Source organism: Aspergillus multicolor, assembly GCF_047715735.1.
Source record: "Aspergillus multicolor strain CBS 133.54 unplaced genomic scaffold BDW74scaffold_3, whole genome shotgun sequence".
Lineage (NCBI taxonomy): Eukaryota > Fungi > Ascomycota > Eurotiomycetes > Eurotiales > Aspergillaceae > Aspergillus > Aspergillus multicolor.
Window position 1 is genome coordinate 1792419 of NW_027395954.1, and position 18927 is coordinate 1811345.

The 18927-nt window shown below is 51.5% G+C and overlaps 9 protein-coding genes across 9 annotated transcripts; 3 read left to right on the forward strand and 6 right to left on the reverse strand.

The window, feature by feature from the left end:
- Positions 1–323: 323 nt before the first annotated feature.
- BDW74DRAFT_187536 (beta-glucosidase H) lies at positions 324–2947 on the forward strand (the record flags this gene model as incomplete). Its single annotated transcript, XM_073731507.1, has 3 exons — positions 324–390; positions 452–1058; positions 1108–2947. The coding sequence occupies 3 exons, from the start codon at positions 324–326 to the stop codon at positions 2945–2947; spliced, it is 2514 nt and encodes an 837-aa protein (XP_073588117.1).
- A 162-nt stretch (positions 2948–3109) lies between these two features.
- Positions 3110–4862, reverse strand: BDW74DRAFT_80613 (uncharacterized protein). The gene is made up of 2 exons (XM_073733787.1): positions 4599–4862; positions 3110–4552 (listed from the first exon to the last, which is right to left on the reverse strand). Exons 1-2 carry the CDS (start codon positions 4668–4670, stop codon positions 3350–3352), a joined length of 1275 nt encoding a protein of 424 aa, XP_073588118.1. The 5' UTR covers positions 4671–4862; the 3' UTR covers positions 3110–3349.
- BDW74DRAFT_80647 (uncharacterized protein) lies at positions 4785–5512 on the reverse strand. The gene has a single exon (XM_073733788.1). The coding sequence runs from the start codon at positions 5343–5345 to the stop codon at positions 4827–4829; it is 519 nt and encodes a 172-aa protein (XP_073588119.1). The 5' UTR covers positions 5346–5512; the 3' UTR covers positions 4785–4826.
- Positions 5513–5814: 302 nt separating this feature from the next.
- met2 (homoserine O-acetyltransferase) lies at positions 5815–7850 on the reverse strand. The gene is made up of 3 exons (XM_073723364.1): positions 7737–7850; positions 7285–7675; positions 5815–7230 (listed from the first exon to the last, which is right to left on the reverse strand). The coding sequence occupies exons 1-3, from the start codon at positions 7759–7761 to the stop codon at positions 6198–6200; spliced, it is 1449 nt and encodes a 482-aa protein (XP_073588120.1). The 5' UTR covers positions 7762–7850; the 3' UTR covers positions 5815–6197.
- Positions 7851–8128: 278 nt separating this feature from the next.
- Positions 8129–10414, reverse strand: BDW74DRAFT_187543 (NAD(P)/FAD-dependent oxidoreductase; the record flags this gene model as incomplete). Its single annotated transcript, XM_073731508.1, has 4 exons — positions 9415–10414; positions 9069–9358; positions 8441–9014; positions 8129–8376 (listed from the first exon to the last, which is right to left on the reverse strand). The coding sequence occupies exons 1-4, from the start codon at positions 9680–9682 to the stop codon at positions 8129–8131; spliced, it is 1380 nt and encodes a 459-aa protein (XP_073588121.1). The 5' UTR covers positions 9683–10414.
- A 170-nt stretch (positions 10415–10584) lies between these two features.
- BDW74DRAFT_146493 (SAP domain protein) lies at positions 10585–12769 on the forward strand. Its single transcript, XM_073723365.1, has one exon. It carries the CDS (start codon positions 10719–10721, stop codon positions 12576–12578), a length of 1860 nt encoding a protein of 619 aa, XP_073588122.1. The 5' UTR covers positions 10585–10718; the 3' UTR covers positions 12579–12769.
- Positions 12770–13327: 558 nt separating this feature from the next.
- BDW74DRAFT_174600 (OSTA/TMEM184 family protein) lies at positions 13328–15280 on the forward strand (the record flags this gene model as incomplete). The annotated part of the gene is made up of 6 exons (XM_073728072.1): positions 13328–13370; positions 13445–13595; positions 13667–13964; positions 14036–14161; positions 14209–14358; positions 14414–15280. The coding sequence occupies 6 exons, from the start codon at positions 13328–13330 to the stop codon at positions 15278–15280; spliced, it is 1635 nt and encodes a 544-aa protein (XP_073588123.1).
- Positions 15281–16011: 731 nt separating this feature from the next.
- Positions 16012–17196, reverse strand: BDW74DRAFT_174601 (uncharacterized protein; the record flags this gene model as incomplete). The annotated part of the gene is made up of 1 exon (XM_073728073.1): positions 16012–17196. The coding sequence occupies one exon, from the start codon at positions 17194–17196 to the stop codon at positions 16012–16014; it is 1185 nt and encodes a 394-aa protein (XP_073588124.1).
- A 217-nt stretch (positions 17197–17413) lies between these two features.
- BDW74DRAFT_146496 (COP9 signalosome complex subunit 6) lies at positions 17414–18786 on the reverse strand. Its single transcript, XM_073723366.1, has 3 exons — positions 18450–18786; positions 17918–18400; positions 17414–17860 (listed from the first exon to the last, which is right to left on the reverse strand). The coding sequence occupies exons 1-3, from the start codon at positions 18718–18720 to the stop codon at positions 17457–17459; spliced, it is 1158 nt and encodes a 385-aa protein (XP_073588125.1). The 5' UTR covers positions 18721–18786; the 3' UTR covers positions 17414–17456.
- Between the last annotated feature and the right edge of the window lie 141 nt (positions 18787–18927).

Consider the following 18927-nt stretch of genomic DNA (forward strand, 5'->3'; position numbering starts at 1 on the left):
CCGCCAGCATGGAGCATTGATCATGGGACGACTCTGAACACAATTGCTGGGGTGGAGCTCCGGTGTCCTCCAGCTTATGTGAAGCTGATCTGTTATCGATACGTCGGGGCGATGGAGACCAGGAGATTAAGCAGTACGTATATCTAGAGCTCCCGTTCGTTGTCTCAGGCAACTTTCTGATACTCTTCTGTCTCCAAAGTTACTCTTTTTCCTGTCAATCTTCCATATATCCACTAATACTGTGCCTGTTACCGCGGAAGCTTTGTTTTCTTCCCCTGTAGATCGGAGGGAGTTCCTATCTTGCCGTCCACATCTCTCTCATCATGCCTTTAGACGTGGAGAAGACCATTGAAGAGCTTCGGCTCGGTGAGAAAATCGACCTTGTGTCCGGTACGCAGAGCCATGATATATAAGTCCAGTAATTAGCAAGCTAGACTCACAGCCTCTATAGGAATCGACTTCTGGCACACCGCATCCGTCCCCAGATTGAACATCCCCAGCCTGCGCATGTCCGATGGACCAAACGGAGTCCGTGGAACTCGCTTTTTCAACGGCGTGCCCGCAGCATGTTTCCCTTGCGCCACGGCCCTGGGGGCAACATGGGACACCGAGTTGCTGCACAAGGTCGGGCAATTAATGGGAGAAGAGGCCATGGCCAAGGGCGCGCACGTCATATTAGGTCCCACAATCAACACGCAGCGCTCGCCGTTGGGCGGCAGGGGTTTCGAGTCCTTCGCTGAAGATGGTGTTCTCTCTGGTCAATTGGCAGGCCACTGCTCCAAAGGTATCCAGGAGAAAGGTGTTGCCGCTTGTCTTAAGCATTTTGTGTGCAATGACCAGGAACATGAGCGCTTGGCGGTCGATTCAATTGTTACTGACCGGGCGACGCGTGAAATTTATCTCTTGCCCTTCCAGATTGCGATGAGGGTTTGCAAGACTGCTACCGTTATGACGGCTTATAATAAGATCAATGGCACGCATGTCAGTGAGAATAAGAAGTATATCACGGATATTCTTCGCAAGGAGTGGGGCTGGGATGGCTTGGTTATGAGCGATTGGTAGGTGTCCGATCCATGCGTCTTGAAGACATTACCTTAACCATCGCAGGTTTGGAACATACAGTACTTCAGAGTCAATCATCGCCGGTCTCGACATAGAGATGCCAGGGAAGACACGCTGGCGTGGAGGCGCCCTGGCACATGCCGTCTCATCAAACAAAGTCCACGAGTTTATCCTCGATGAACGTGTTCGCAACGTGCTGAACCTTATCAACTACGTCGAACCACTAGGTATCCCCGAGAACGCCGAGGAGAAGGTCCTGAACCGGCCTGAAGACCAAGCCCTACTACGAAAGGTTGCGGCCGAGTCCGTTGTACTCATGAAGAACGACGATAACATCTTGCCTTTGCACAAGGAGAAATCTATCGCTGTGATCGGACCAAACGCCAAGATTGCAGCCTACTGTGGAGGTGGTTCTGCGTCTCTCGACGCCTACTACACCGTCACGCCCTTTGAAGGCGTGTCAGCCCAGAGCAAAGGCGAGGTCCAATTCGCCCAGGGAGCCTACTCGCACAAGGACCTCCCCTTGATTGGACATCTCCTGAAGACCGACGATGGCAAAACAGGCTTCAAGTTCCGTGTCTATGATGAGCCCGCATCCAGCAGCAACCGCGAACTCCTCCATGAACTACACCTGACCTCATCCCAAGGCTTCCTCATGGACTACCGGCACCCCAAGATCAAATCTTTCCTCTACTACGTCGACATGGAAGGCTACTTCACGCCCGAAGAGTCCGGCACCTACGACTTCGGCGTCGTAGTTGTCGGCACAGGGAAACTCCTCGTAGATGACGAAGTCGTCGTCGACAACACCAAGAACCAACGCCTCGGCTCCGCCTTCTTCGGCAACGGCACCGTCGAAGAACAAGGCTCAAAGGAGCTCAAAGCCGGGCAAACCTACAAAATAACCCTGCAATTCGGCACAGCACCCACCTCAGACATCGACACCCGCGGCGTGGTCATCTTCGGCCCAGGCGGGTTCCGCTTCGGCGCTGCCCGCCGCCAGACGAAAGAAGAACTCATCTCCAAGGCCGTCGAGCTCGCATCAAGCGTAGACCAGGTCGTCGTCTTTGCGGGTCTCACAAGCGAATGGGAAACAGAGGGCTACGACCGTCCGGACATGGATCTCCCCACAGGCTCAGACGAGCTCATCTCCGCAGTGCTAGATGCAAACCCCAACGCAACAATCGTCATCCAGAGCGGTACACCCGTGACAATGCCCTGGGCATCCAAGGCCAAAGCACTCCTGCAAGCATGGTTCGGGGGCAACGAGTGCGGAAACGGCATTGCAGACGTGCTATATGGCAACGTGAACCCCTCTGCAAAGTTACCCCTATCCTTCCCCGTCCGCCTCCAGGATAACCCTAGCTACCTGAACTTCCGCTCTGAGCGCGGCCGTGTCCTCTACGGCGAGGATATCTACGTTGGATACCGCTACTACGAGAAGGTGGCGCTCCCGCCTCTCTTCCCCTTCGGTCACGGTCTCTCGTATACGACCTTCGAGCGGGAGAACCTGAGCTTGATCACAACGCCCGAGCAGGATAAGCTTGCCGACGGCGAACCTATCACCGCCACAGTGACGGTCACAAACACGGGCAAGCTTGCCGGCGCCGAGACAGTGCAGCTGTGGGTTGTGCCGCCGCCGACGGAAGTGAACAGGCCTGTGCGTGAGCTGAAGGGGTTTGCGAAAGTGCGCTTGGAGCCTGGAGAGTCGAAGAGCGTTGAGATTGTGGTTGAGAAGAAGCTGGCGACGAGCTGGTGGGATGAAAAGCGGGATGCTTGGGCGAGTGGGAAGGGGACGTATGGGGTGCAGGTTACGGGGACGGGCGAGGGTGTGCTCACTGCAGAGTTTGAGGTTGGGAAGACGAGGTTTTGGACTGGGTTGTAGATGACTATCATCTTGCGACGTTTCGCATGTACCCTGGTGGTATGTGCGCGGATATATATTGCATGACTTTATGATCTTGTTCTTTACTCTTGTTATACTAGCTATGATTAACAAGGCATTTCGTCCTGAAACTAAGATTGCCCCTACTGTGTAGTCCCAGCCTTTCTCGATGTAATCCATTAGATATCCACATACATAGTAATAAAATACAATGTACGTTCCTGTAGATCCAGTAACGACTGAGATTTTCGCCAGCGTGCACCAGTCCAAGACCCAAAGCCGACGACGCCACCATATGTCCCAAGAAGAAGAGCTCAAAAGTCAATGTAGATACCAAGCTAACAAACGATGCTCCACGACTATATGTCTATACAAACTACCTTCAACGAGCGAAAACCTACTCTAGGTACTCTTTTTGCGTAAGAAAAGCTTACTCAACCTCCCAATCAACGGCACCTCGTCCCTCAATCTCCGCGATCCTGTACCTGCATCATTTGGCCTCGATGCATGCATTCCCGACTTGAGATCTGACCAAGATAGTCCAAACTTAGACGTCCTTCTCTTCAGGCGGGTCTGAGGAACATTTTCGTAATGTTCCCCACCGACAGCATCACTGTCGTCAGGAGCTCGCTGGCGCTCATTGTCCTGCTGTTGCCGTTGTGAAGGCACACGAGCCGGCTTATATCTCATAAAGCCGGGCGTCAGCTTCGAGAGTACGGCATGCTGGAGCGCTTTGTTGCGCTGGGCCTCTTCGTCCGGCGTCAAGAGGCGGGCCTGGCCAGCGCTGTCCATTATGATGCTCCGGGACTTTCTCAAGTTGGAAGTGTTGGGGGGATTGAACGTGGGCTTAGGTTGCTGGGTGAGCGCGGAGACTCTGGCTAGCCCTAACCGAGGCGAGGGGTGACTTGATAGGGTTTCAGAAGAGAGGTTGGTTATGGTCGCAGTTGGGTTGAGGAATACTTTGGAGTCCTGGGCGTCTTCTTTGTACGGCGGTAGTTCTGACAGTGGGAGTGAGGAATCGATGAGGAAGGCCTTTGCTGAGTGATATGGTTGCCTGTAGCCCGTTATAGTTGCGCCAATTGTTGACTTGAGTTCATTCTGTCTGGGACTGTGGGAGGATGACTGCGTGCATGAAGGCTCAGTGCTAATGTTGGAGCAGGATGTGCCCGTTCTAGTATTGCTAAATATCGACACAGCCCTTGTATCTCCGGCATCTGATGCGTCGCCGGACCGAGAGTGAAGCACCCTCATTGTTTGCATGCTTGGTTGCTGTGTGAGTCCCACGCCAGAGTCATACCCGGTTACCGAAGCCGGCTCTAGTCCGGCTTTTGAGGCTGGGTGGTTCGAGACAAGCTGAGTCTTCGAAGTGATGCTTTCTGGTTCATCTCTTACTGCCTGGCGGTTGGGGTTGCTTCGGGGAGACGGGACCCCTTGTTGAATCCGGTACACAAGCAAGGAACAAGAATATCTAATCTTCGACTCTAACTCCGGAGATATCTCTTGCCGACTGATGAAAGGCGATGGACGCTTAGGAGGAGAGGGTGTGTCCACAAAGTCGTAGTACCGCGTGGGTTTGTCGTCTAGCACTGCTGCGAATGTTGGTTTCTAGGGCTGTTAGAGCGGCCTGCAAGTGGTAGATGCGACGCCTCACCTGCGAACCGAATAAGAGAGACAAAGAAGCACGCCTCTTCAGCGCGGTTTTCTTGGAAAGTAGGGCATCCATAGTGCAAAAGGAAGCATGTAGCTTGGTGTTCACACCAAGAATATGTAGTAGAATGGCACAACTACAGGTATAACGCAGAACAAGTGATGACGGGCAACCAGTGCCGAGCAACGTAATGGATACAAAAGAGAGAGAGAGAGTCGGGGAAAAATATTATTACTTTAGAATCCAACGAAGCGAAAGAGAGTATTGGACGCAATGGATTGGAATGCGGGGATATAAACAAAGCTTGAGTTCAGGCTTGAATGAGCGGGGTCCGTGAGCCTCCCGGGTCAATTCCGGGGGGAGAAGGCGCAAAACAAGGAAATCCAAGAGTTTAGGCCTTTGCCACAGGCGCCTATAAAGTGCTGATCCGGGAGCAAAGGATAAGCAATGCACTGTGGCGTTAAGCAAGGCTAAGGAGCCAAAACAAAAAAAAGAAAACGAAGGACTGGCTGGCCGGTAGGAGAGGGAATGCTCCGAGCCGGAGGAAAGGATAAAGGTGTGGACGATGAAGAAGGAATGACGATGATAAGGGAAGGGAAAAAGAGAAGCAGGAGATGGGAAGGAGGAAAGAAAACAGCAGCCCAAGGTCGCACAGCAGCACAGCATCACGGGGTCTGTAAAACAGTGCCAGCACCATCCTCGAACAAGCCTCCAGAGGGCAGTTCTTGCAGCAAAAGCAACGGTCGTCATTTGCTATGTGTGGGAAACAAAACAAGCATACGCGCTCTGAGGCTTGACCTATTGGCCGCATTCGGTCTGCCATCGTCATAATATGGGAAGCCGCAGGTTGGGGCGACGATCTAAGGCAAACGGGACTACAAGGACTTTCGTAGAAAGGCTCGTGCCTTATGGAGTCTCACAGAGCCCACGCGTCATCGTATGATAGCGACGAGCATGAGGGAAACGTTCTTGGACGGGGTCGTTGCAAGCCAATCCCGCGGAAAGACCTGTCTTTTTAGCACAAGAACGATTTGATTTGATCTGTAGAAGTGATGCAAGGGGCAGCTGGTTTCAAAAGGGATAACTCAAGGGTAAGGTTGAATGTGACGGGTCACAATGGCCTGATGTGGCCGAGGATCAAGCCGCTTTGAGGTCATCTGTTGCCGCAAATAGTCTACGTGAGCTTCAAAACTAATATGAAGGAGGAAAAAGAGTAAAACATATTGCGTTTGTACGCAAGCTATACTGTGATATCGAAAAATGTCCGGTATTTCGGAAACTTGGCCCATCACCCTCGCGAATTATATCGCAGGAGACCGATTAGTCGAGGGCTTGTGTGATGGGGAGCAGTTGGATGCTTCTTTACAGTCTGACCTGTGATATTGGTTGCGAGAGAGGCAGTTGGATGCTCATCTCTCTGACTGGTTAAGAATGAAAATAACAAGGCTGCACCGCTACTCCCTTAGAGCTCTGGAAATGGCTGAGATCGCCGGCCCGTACTCTCTTGGCCGAGAGGAGGCATGGGTCCCGCTCATTTGTAGAGCTGATTATGTGTGAAGGCTGCAATCTCTGCGCCAACAAGTGATGCTACGCTTGATTTGTTTACCAAGCGGTGATGTCTTCTACCTCCGCTTCTCCGAAAGTGCTGCTCTTGGTTAACTTGCCAACACCATCAATTGCGGCACCATCAGCGGGAGACTTGGACATGATGTCAGGCAGCACCTCTCGGAAGAACTCCAAGATGTACTGGTTGACCTGCTCGAACTGTAGGAGGAATGCGTCGTGGCCTTCTGGGCTGTCAATGCGCTTGAGCCTCGAGTCTGGGATACCCTCGGCAATTTCTTTCTGTTCCTCGAAAGTGAATAGGCCATCGCTCTCAATTCCAAGAACCAAAGCAGGCTGCTGAATTTGCGAAAGCGCTTCGCCAACCGGGTTCTCCGAGTTCTGGTTAGCCCGGTGGCGAGAGACGTCGTGTGTATCAAGCTTGCGAGTGATGGCGATGTAACAGTTGGCGTCAAATCGTTTCACAAACTTATCGCCTTGGTAGCGAAGGTAGGACTGGGCGGAGAAATAGGTGGCAGGTCGTTTCTGGTCTTTCTCATCGAGGGTTTTGCTAAAGGTCTTCGTTCCAGAGAACTGCGGATCCATGTACTGCACCTCGGTCTTCTCGGCCGCCGGGGAGGTACGGCCACTCCAATTACCTTTGTGACCATCATTGTGAATGGCCCAATGCTCGTTGGAGTGAGGAGGAGTGGGGAGTCTCTCCGTGCCATTGATGTTCTGCCGCTTCGACGGGTCCGGTACGTTTCGTCCAAATCGAGACTCGAAGGAATTGCGGCTCCGGTAGGTCAGAAGAGCGGACATCCGAGCAGCCCCTAGTCCAGCCGCAGGAGGTTCATCGAACGAATAGTATCCATCTTCGTATTTAGGGTCGCTGTAGATGCTTTGGCGCTGGGCCTCTCCCCAGCTGATGCACCAGGCAGAGTGACGGGCCGAGGTGGCGATGGGGACAATGGCTCGAACGTAATCTTTTCCAAAGTATGCATATTCCAAAGTAAGCATGCCACCCATGGAGCCACCGACTACGGCCGCAATTTGTTTGATACCAAGATCATCGAGGACCATCTTGTGAATTCTTCATCCAATTAGCCCAACCCTTATTATAGCATAGCCAGCACATCAGACTCACCTCACGTCGTCACGGACTGTTGTGAGCGGAAACTCGGGCCCGTAAAGGCCTTTCTCCGGGTTTCCATCCTTGTAGGTCACCGCACTTGCGCTTCCGTAGGGACTACCCAGGCTGTTTAGGCAAACCACGAAGAACCGAGAGATATCGAAGGCTTGTCCGGGGCCGCCAAGTAGCGGTCCCCACCAGTCTGCCACATCTGCACTGCCACTCAGAGCATGGCAGATAACAAGTGCATTGTCGCCCTCCGGGGAGAGTTTTCCGCGCGTAGTGTAGGCGACGGGAACGTTGTGTAGAGTGACGCCGGATTCCAAGGTGAACGATGGGATGATAACGAAGGATTGGTCCTCGATCAGGGCGGAGAACGGGTTTTCAGGTTGGGATTCGACCCTCTCTACGGGATTTAGTAGCTGTTCACGTAAAAAGTGGAAGAAGATGTGTGGGGGGAAACTGACGGAGTCGCGGGGTAGAAGAGGTCATTGTGAACCACGAATTGAACAGAAAACAATATATAGAGCGTTTGAGTGTATACAGAGTTGCCAGAAGAACAGACAAGGGAAGAGAGAAAAAAAAATGAAAATGAAAATGAACCCGAGTGGCTATGTGCTCATCAGACGTGAAATACGAGGGGTGGGAGCTTTTTATTGCCAATGGCGATGAGTCAAGATTCGCCAGGTCGGCAAACCAATCAGCGACCGGCGATCCCGCGGAATTCTTTGGTAGCCGGTATATCCTCCCCGGGGCCATGCCGATGACTGTACCTACATGCTAGGAATTCTATGGTGCACAGTCACTGTAAACCTGTTCGTCGTTCATATCCAAAATCTTGAACTAGCATGCCGTTGGTTTATGAGAAAATATCACCGCCCTCGGGACCATTGGCTGCTTTTTGAAGTCTTTCAGATGTTGACTTGTAAACGCGAGGAAGACCAGTATCCTCGAAAGCGCGTCCATTCAAGATCATGTCTGCGAGCCCCTTGGTAGCCAGGAAGATGACCGGCATACCATGACCATCGTACCCTGCGCATATGTATTTTCCAGGTTGGCCAGGAACTTCACCAACGTGCGGGGCTGAATCATATGCGTATCCCATGACTACAATCACGTCATCAGCAAATTCCTTCAGGTCGAAGACCGGATGCCTGTCCGGGACACTTACTCCCAGTCCAAATTTGTTTAACGTATGCGCCGCTGCCGTCCCAGCCTCTGAAAGTGCGTTGCATGTAGTCGTCGTAGTAGTTTTTTGCGGGCTCAATAAGGGTGCTGTCGTCGGTCACTTTATACCAGTGTTCTCTGTCGTCTTCAAAAGTGTGTTGAGCACCGCCGACGATAACACTCCCGTCCGGACGGATGATCAAGTAGCTTTGACCATTTCCTTCTGCTGACCTTATGAGATATGTGTAGGGTAGGAATGGAGCGTCTTTGCCATCCGGAACAGTGATATGACAGCAAATGCCTCTGCACGGCACAATGTTCGCGGAGTACTGAGGCAGGAGGCCTGAAGTATAAGCATTCGTCGCGTACACGATCTTTGATGCGGAAATGGACCCTCGCGGAGTATGAACAGAATGGAGACCATTTTGAGTGGTCACAGAAGTGACGGGAGTAGAGGTTTGGACATTAACCATGGACGAGTTTGTGATTTTTGACAGCAACCCTAATATCAATTTATAAGCCCATAGATTACCTGCCGTGTAGGATATGCATGCTTTAGCGCCTTTGACTCCAGATATCTAGTGATTTCAGTAAAGGTGTGCCAAGCTAAGATTATAGCCTGGAGTGCGTACCTTTTCTGCATACTTTTGCGAAGTGTAATGAATATCAGGGGTGTACTCAAGCCCCTGAGCCACAAGAAGTTCGTAGGTTTGTTTTGCTTTCTCTCCATCAGCTTCATTCAGGTAGACGTTCATACAACGTGTCAAGTTCAGATCGCAGTCGATATTCTCTTCAGTGATGAGCTCTTTAAGTGCCTTTATGTGCGCGATCTCAAAGCTCGCGACTTCCGCACCAGCCTCAACGCCATATCTTTCGATATACTTCGGGATACTCCCGTATAGATCGGGGCGTAAGTGACCACCTATAGTGCGGTTAGAGATTGTCCTTTGTCAAAGACATGGAAACAGCGCAGCTGACCATTACGTCCAGTCGCTCCTGAACATATCTGTCTTGCTTCCAGGACGGTAATTGTGGGCTCAGGTTGATCAGAGCGGGAAAGATGTTTATAAAGGTGGTATGCAAGGCTTATTCCGGAGTACCCTGCGCCGATAATCACAATATCACTCCGTTGAGGCAGCTCTGGTGTAGTTCGGAGTTCATCGAGCTGATGGAGCTCGGTGCGCCAGAAAGGCTCTGTGGGGTTTTCCACCGGGTGAATTGGCGGCAATTGAGTTGCTTGCGCCATAATGAGCCTTTGCTTTGATTGTTTTGAGTTCAAATATCACCCGGTATCCCTATGAATTCGTGAAGTAATGGTTGAGAATGCAGATGATTGACAAGAATAGTGCGGGGAACATGGAGGCCACTATCAGATCTCGCAATTGGCGCCTGATTGTTGAATCGCCTTATCAGCTTTTGAAAGCAACCACCTGCATCATTCTCCATAGCACTGCGTTTTGTTTTTCCCTGATGTATTAGCACTTTCTTCCCTGTTTCTCCTGCGCCCGCTCGGCTGCCTGGAAGTTGCAGTTCCATCCAGTTCCAAGTCCATACTCGCTTGTTGAGTACCCGTGTTACGAATGCAAGCCCAACATCGTCGATTTGAATATTACAGTACACCGGCGACTTGAATGGTGGCCATGTTACGCTCTTGAGGTCCTGGAATATCAAACCGTATAGAGAGGGGACAAGGCTAGCCAATGGCTGGTGTACGCAGAAGAAGGCATCGTCCAAGCCATGCTTGAGTCTCGAATACATATAAGAAATTAGACATGCCAGGAGCCCGGTGAAGTCTTTAGGACCGAGCTACAGACTCGTCTGAATCATGGCGAACAGGTTGCTAACTGTCAACGAGCCCACTTGGCCTGCCCGATCTGACGGGTTAAGCGCACTACCAAGGCCTAGAGAAGGTTTCGCCCACGAGCATATACACGAAAGAGTTTGCGCCGTTCAATGTTTGATGAAGGCTTGTTCGCCGTTGTTGACGTTTTGTCGCTATCCTGCTGATGAACTCATTGTCCCATGATGATTATGGGACGAATGGGCAGAACGATGCACTAATCCACAAACGGGAAAGCGCGAGTTCTACCAACGGGAAGGTGGTCCTTCCCCAGCTTGCCGACTTTAAAGCTCCGAGTCGTCGCCTGTCGCGTCGCATACCCAACTGTCAAGCAACTGCTGCTCGCTAGGATACATCCCAGCTATGGTTACCCCCGGCCGATCTCACGACATATAACCACATTCCTACTTGAATACTTTTCTTACCATACATTATCACCGCGATGACCGATTATTCGACATTAAAGGTTACCGAGTTGAAGGATGAGCTGAAGAGGCGCGGTATCCCCTTGACCAATTTGAGGCGCAAACAGGAATACATCGATCGCTTAGAGGAGTTTGATGCCAATAACCAAGAAGGAGGTGCAGATGAGGAGGAAGCGCAACCCGACGAACCAGAAGCCCCTACCGAAGCCGAGGACGCGGGCAACGAAGAAGCGCCTCAACAAGATATCGCAGCCATTGCTCCTAGCGCGACCGAAAAAGCAGCCGAGGACGCGGACGAGAATGCGCGACCGCGAGGTGCCGCAGCCGAGCAGGCCGGAGGGGATGCGTCGCAGCAGGATACCGCAACTACCTCTGTAGCTGGCCAGGCGAATTCGACTGGAATGAATGGAAATACAGACAAGGAGCTGACACAGCCGCACTTAGCACGTCTCAATGGAGTGGCCGGTCAACGCCCACACCGCCCACAACTTTCGCAAGCAGGGAAGCCAAACGCTGAAGCAGAGGAACACCAGGAAAGTGATGCAAGAAATGAGCCTAAAGACAAAGAACCTATGGAAGAAGTTGCCACCCAGGTGACTGAAGAGAAGGAGACAAGAACTGAGGTTGGCGGTAGAGAACCCAATGCTGAAGCTATCAGCACAACGGTTGAGCAGGCTCCTGAGATTCAAGATGGGGCAGGACCGAGTGCTCCACAGAATAGTGCAGAGCAACCAATTAATACCGATACGAAAACTAGTCTTCCTAGTGCTCAGGTTTCCGGGACCAACACGGCGCTGTCGACGCCCCTGCCCGCGGAAGAGGTTATTGACGATATTCGGAAGAGGAAGCGTCGCAGCCAAAGCCCTGTCCCTCAAAATGAGGAGGTTGCCAGAAAGAGAGCCAAAGCTTTGGACGAGCAAAGTTCAACTGTGGAAGGAGATGGGCGCGATTATCAGGCGCAGAAAGCCGTTCCTCAAAAACAAGACATGCGCTTCAAAGGATTATTGTCCTCAACAGGTCGGGAACAGACTCGACTATCACCGCCGCTAGTTGACACGGAGATGGAAGACGTTACGGTTGAGCAATCCCGCCATCCTGCCACGGCTGCGCTCTATATTGAGGGTCTCATGCGTCCCTTGCAACTGGCTGCTCTCAGGAATCACTTACTCTCAATTGCATCGACCTCCGGGAAACCCGAATCTAACCTGATAATCGATTGTCATCTGGACTCTATAAAGACCCATTGCTTTGTCAAGTTCGTGGATGCTCCAACAGCAGTGCGAGCACGCAACCGTCTTCATGATACAGTTTGGCCGGACGAGAAGAATCGGAAGAAGCTTTTAGTTGATTTCGTCCCCCCACGCAAACTACGGGAGTGGATCAAAACGGAAGAGGAATCCGAGCTCCAGGCTGGGCGTCCGCTACGCTGGCATATCGTCTACGAAGAGCATGACAACGAGGTTGAAGCGATCTTAGAGCAGGTTGACCCTGAGAAGTCTAAGACCCAGGCCTTCCAAGGCTCAGCACAGAGTATGCCCGCCAACGGCGCATCTCAAGCGAGCGGTAGCTCTCAGCCGGCGCAAGGTTTCACACCACTCGACGAACTCTACAAGTCAACTGTTGCAAAGCCTAAGCTCTTTTACCTTCCAGTCGCTCGAGCTGTTGCAGACCGGCGCCTAGATAGGTTTGACGACCTGTTGCGGAAAGGCCCAACCCCACGCCCGGGGGGAGATGAAACTCGAAAATACTCTTTCGAAGATGATGATCATTTTGTTGATGTAGGAGCGGAATTTCCCAATCGTGGGCAGGGCGGTTTCAGGCGGCGAGTCCGCGGTGGTGGACATTTTGAACGAGGGGGCGTGGGCAGGGGCCATTAAGATCTGACTCACGTCTCTTGTATGGTACTTCATTGTTATTATACCCATTGCATTTTTTACGGCGGTAATCTGAGCACTATGCACTATTGGATTATAGAAAAGGACTTGAAGCCAAGGGAGGCCATACCGCTGTATATTTAGATAACGCCGGCCTTGGCCGTCATTACCAGCAGGCGCTCTGCAGGGCTGTGCAGACTGCCAGGATCCGTGGCTTGGCAGCAGAAGGCATTGGATGCCCGTCAGCTTGTACAAAGCTTAGCGGTCTTGTTTTCGCTGCTGCCTATGAAGTCAAAGCCTTTATAGCTTCCCAGGTTTATCTTTTGTCCGCCACAAGAACGATTGAGTTCTTTAGAATTTGAAACATACTAATAATAGACCGGAATTGGCGTTTCACTATTTCAAGGGTTCGCTCCAGCCATTGAATAATCAACCGCAAGTAGTTCGCGGCCTGAGACCTGAACAGCCCCGTTCCACGTGCAACTACAGACTGCTGCGCATTATCTGGCGCCTGAACTTCTCTCATTTCCGCATATCTTCAGATCTTGTATAACGCGGCAACGCCAGATCCTGTGTTGAGGAACCGAGAAAAAGCAATTACGCTGCAAATCCAGAGCCGTCGCGTGGTTCCAGGGGTTGATCGACCGCCACTCTGACTCCGCGGACGGCCCAAAATAGTTACACGCTTTCCTCCGTCCACTTTTCTCCCACTCCCAATTACCTCATCGTTGGAGGATACAGACACCGCGAGGATGGGCTGGCCAGTCTGCAATACAACAGAGGAGGATGAGACCAGTATGCTTGCTTTCCGTGCCTCGCCGTCTGATGGACAGAATGCGATCGCTAACCGCTATGCCTGTCGATCAAAGTCCATGAGATCGACTTATGGGATAATGGACTCACCTTCCACGAGCTCTGTGTCATTGTTGTTGGTGCGTTCGCGATCGCCGCCGGTCTCGTATCCTTCTACCTTATTATGCGACATGCGACACATTACAGCAAACCGGTCGAACAACGGCAGTACGTGCACCGATCCGATACCGTCTTTCGTCATTCCTACATTGCTAATCATAACGGCGTGGTTCTTATAGTATTATCCGAATCCTGCTCATGATACCGATATACTCCCTCGTTTCCTGGCTCAGCACATACTACTACAAGGAGGCTGTTTACTTTAGTGTACTGGGCGACTGCTACGAAGCTTTCACGATCTCGGCTTTCTTTGCGCTGCTATGCCATTATATCGCGCCCGATTTGCACAGCCAGAAAGAATACTTCCGCGGAATACAGCCGAAAAACTGGGTCTGGCCTGTCAATTGGCTTCAGAAATGCTCTGGTGGGAAGAACGGAATCTGGAGGCTTCCGCGGAGTGGTTTGACATGGTTCAATGTAAGAATGCCGTGGATATATCGCGCTCATCTGCGTCAATCGCCGCCTTGGATGCTGACGCAGTTTTTTAGGTTATCTGGGTTGGCGTTTTTCAGTACTGCTTCCTGCGCGTACTGATGACCATTGTGGCAGTTGTCACACAAAAGTTCGACTTGTATTGCGAGTCGTCTCTAAATCCGGCGTTCTCCCATATCTGGGTAAGTGCAGCGCAGCATCTCCTTGCTTCAGTGCTAACATCTTCAAGGTCTTGGGTATTGAGTGTATCGCGGTGTCAATCGCGATGTACTGCCTCATTCAGTTTTACATTCAAATCAAGGATGAAATCAGCGAGCACAAGCCTTTCTTAAAGGTTGCATCAATTAAACTCGTTATCTTCTTGTCTTTTTGGCAATCGGTAAGTGTCAAGCCTGTTTCTATGGTGGAAGCGCCGTTCCTAATATGGTCTTCAGAGTTTGATTTCATTCTTATACTCCGCCGGAGTCATCACATCGTCAGACAAGCTTGCAGCTCCTGACCTCAAGGTCGTGCTTGCGGAACTTATTATCAGCGTTGAAATGGCTTTTTTTGCCGTGCTGCATCTCTGGTCGTTCCCTTGGAAGCCGTACGCCATCGGGCTTCAGACGGATGAGGTTACCGACATGTTTGGGAATGGGAAACCGACTTATCAAGGTGGTCGCTGGGGCATGGGCGCTCTTCTCGATGCTCTCAACCCCATTGACCTCCTCAAAGCTGTCGGCCGCAGTATGCGCTGGTTGTTTGTTGGCCGGAAGACGAGAACATTGGATCCCAGCTACCAAATCTCAACCGAGGCTATTGGCCTTAGTCAAACAGGCAGCGCGGTACCTGCCGACACAAGCTACGGAGGCGCTGGTGCCGTAATGACTGGCGGCGTCACAAACCGCTACGGACATCAAGCCGAGGAAGAAGGAGAAGTCCTGCTAGCCAATGCCCAGCAAAACCCATCCACTAGCGATCTGGGCGCTATGGGCACAGCCCCTCCTCCGCCTTACTACGAAGATGACCGAAACCGGTACTACAATCCCAATCCTAGGTCAGATAACGAGTATCTGGCCGAACCAGATTCACATTCGCACTCCTCTCGACCGATCTCGCCATTTGAGGAGGTACACTACGTCCCGTCTAGGTCGCCCTCGGACTCAGACGGGTACTCCCATCCAAACCATCCGGGATACCCTACTGATCACGACCATGCCCGCTTCCCTTCATCCACCGAACTCCAAGAGCAGGCTCCGATGCCCATGCCGGACTCCTATCAGCCCTCACATACCAGATACGAATCTCATGGACGACGTTAGGAACCAAAGGAGTTCTTGCCGTTGTCTTCTTATTGCATTTCCTATTGATGTTTTGTAGAACAATACCCTGCATGTATGGTCTGGTCCTTGGGCGTCTTTTGCTTTAATGTCATGAATCGGAACGATACTTAGACTTGTATATACAGCAACTCATATTGTATTCACAAGGATGAGATACTCCAACGCGATGAGCTAGAGAAAGCATGGGTAGGATGACCGTAGTAACAAACCCATGTGGTGAACCCTCGGCGCAATTCCAAGTGGGACGGCTAGGTGGTCGTGGTCTAGCCCTAAACTGCGGTTAGAGTTCGCCAGTTCTCGTGCTCCAGCTTTCTACCGGTGTTTCTGAGAAGAAATGCCGAGCATAGACATGGAATCAGCACAACGGGGTTGGACGTGCTATGTGAGTATTTGATAGGGCATTTGAGTACGTGGGTGAGCTCCTCTCCCTGACCATGTCCCGAAACCCGTGTGACATAATATGGCACACCATGTGGTCTTTCATCCCTTGCCTGATGCTACGCTGCACTTACTTCCTCGCAAAATGAATGGCACCCCCCATGGGAAGAAATGTAGAAATAGTAATGTGAGCTTAATCTATGTCCCTAATGCGGGTGCTTCCAGCCAAGCTAGCTTGTTCTCTCCAGGCATCTCATGATGTGGATATAACCGGGCCGGAGATTCGACATATGCCGAGGCAAATGAGATGGGCCGCATGAGTACGTGCTCCTCTACAGAATATCCACGGCATCATAGTCCACGATGGAACTTGGTGGATCGTCCTCAACCAACACCTTGAGCTCCACGCCAGCGTCTCTGCATCGTTTTGAAATGAGGCCTGGCAGTTTCCACGGACGCATATATTCAGGCGTGTAAGGAGAACGAAGATCCGGCTCTGTATCGGGGTCGCCTGTCGGATTACGAATTGTTATTCTAGTCAACTTCAGGAAGTGCGTCATCTTTCGATCGAGTAGATTTCGAAGCCATTGCGCGCCTTCCCAGTCAAGGTCGGTAGGGGCAGGAACGTCCCAGCCTTCGAAGAACTCGATCCCTCCCAGTACTTCATCGTCATATAAGACCTCTAATGTTTCTAGATTGGGTGGTAGACTTTTCCACGCGTCGTGGGAGTTTCCCCAGTCACAGAGAAATGCATGGGCGATGCGGAGAGTCGATAGTGAGTTGAACTCACTGAGCTCGATCCGCGGACCCTCCTCCACCTCGGTGGGAAGTTGTCTGGTCATCGTGATCTCGCGCAAAGTTGCCTTTTGAGGTTGGAGTGCTTGCACGAAGCCCGGGCATGGCCATATAGGAATGTGCAAGTCAGTGTTCCAGGTCAATCTGCCATACAGAGGTCGCCACGCTGGGTCAGTGACATCGTAGTGAATTGCTTTGAGTGCAGAGGGCCAGCGTAAGATAGCAACGAGGACGTGTGTCTTGGCTGAACAGCGCATCAAGTTTAGTCCCTGGATGGGAGAAGTGCCGACGCGGTCATCTTGAGAAACGTACTCGAGAAGGTGAAGGTTGTCGACCTTCACCAAAGTGAGGATTTGGATACGGCTCTTCCAGAGTACATCATAACCATCCTTGCGAAACGTGGAGGAGTTGATAACAGCCGAATGTATGTGATTTGATAGTCGTGGATTCTCGGTGAGCGTAATATACAGCTCCGCGTTTTGTTCTTCTTCAACGCGAAGATCGCGGTAGAAGAAGGGTTCGGCGAAGCTGTGTAAGCGGCGGGAGACAAGCAAGAGCGCGTGGAGGTTTTGAACGCGCTGAGAACGCTTGCAGCGCTTTGTTGCTTGGCTGCACCATCTTGGTACGTTCCAAAAGTCCAGTGAGATCTTTGGTCGGTCCTGGTCGAGGCACTGGATGATCATGAGAAGGAGTTCGTCTGGGAGATCGAGCAAGTGCACCATCATGCGGTTGGGAGACGAGAATGTGGCTGCTGGAGGTAACTGGGGAAGTCACGAAGGAATCGGTGTGTTACCTAGGCGCGCGGCATACGGTACCTAGCCAATGATCTCCGCAAGTACTCGAGTATACATCGAAGACCCTCAGATCCTATTTACTCCTACCCTACTTTGATTAATAGAAGCGCTGTCTGCGAAATAAACACCGTATATCATCAGTCTTGAAGTCGTCATTAGGATTCTCTTTGGTCGAAGAAGCTAAGTCATTATCCGAGCGGAACACCGTCCCTCGACAGGATATCATCCTCAAACCGACCTTGCCCACCCATTTGCTTCCGACTGCGCCTTACATTGTTCACAATAGCCGTACGCTTGCCGATCCCCCTCATTCCGTTGATACTTTGACTAAGTTGGCCTAGCAAGGCTACGAGGCTGACGTCGTTGTTCTGTGCGAGAGTCTCCGCTGCGAAAGCGCTTTGTTCATGTGGGGTAAGGAGAGAGAGATTTGATAAGAGGGAGTTGATGTCTCTAAGAATGGTGTGGTCTGGTTTTGCTGCGGACGTCTGGCTTTCTTCGGATGAAGATACGCTCGAAACATAGGACTTGATGAGAGATATCCGAGACTCTAGGGTTCGGATAGCGTTCAGACGTGTGTTGAGGGAGGCGATTACTGTTAGAATATTCAAATCAGCAATGAACTGCGAGCTACTTTGAGGAATATACTCACGTTCTTCCTCCTCTGGTGACAGGAGTTCGGCGGTAGCAGACTGCTTTTCTTTTTGTTTCTTCGAGTCTGTCTGAGACGAAGACGCAGCTGTAGTTGAGGTCTCAATAGCAGCTGCGTTTCTGGCCGTGCGAGCCACTGTGTCAATACCAATCATCTCCGCCTCTCCGGTCTCCACAGTGTATGGTAGTTCTCTGAATCGGACACTCAGCGACTGCTCCTCGCCATCCACCTGCATGGCTTTGCCGCTGTCTGTAACACTCTCTCCTTCATAGACGCTCTCATATATCGTCAATGGTAGTTTTCCTTGACCTGATGACGCCCCCTGGACTTGAGAAGGGTGGAAGGCGAGGAACACTGCGGACTCATTGTGGTTCTGGAGGATCTGACGATGAATTGGAAGATGCGCTGTTGTCGGGCCAGAGGGAGGAGCCGTTGACCACCATCCGATAAGGTCTAGGGCGGGTATCTTGTGTACGTCCTTAACTACTTAAGATCAGTAATTGTGTCTTGTTATTGTGGATGTACATCTTACATTGCTTCACACGCTCTACGAACCATTCATTGAGCAGCTGAGCTTCGCCGGTAGGGCTTATCTCCACAACGCACTCAAAGCCATGTTCAACTGTTATTTGACGCCCGTTCTGTTGACCAAGAAGCGCTCCGATTATGGGTCCTTGTTGTGACCGAGCAGCATGCCGTGTGATATGGTCGGAGATTGTGAGGAGAACGAGAGGGTGTAGCTGGATATGTAGGCCGGAGTCTGACGATTTCTGGGATAGGATGGACTCTGCTTGGTCCGACATTGTGGGTGAATGTAAGTGTGTCGCTCCCAAAATAGTATTTGGCCAGAGATAGCCGGTCGAATGTTATTGTATAGCTGAGCTGCGTCAATGAGGTTGATAACCTTGCTTCCCCAGGTCCAGAGAGGCCAGCGGTGGTTTGTGTTGTTTGCATGATCGGAGCTTTCCCCGCCATGCATTTCCGACGCCCTCCTCGTGGACTTCTCGAGT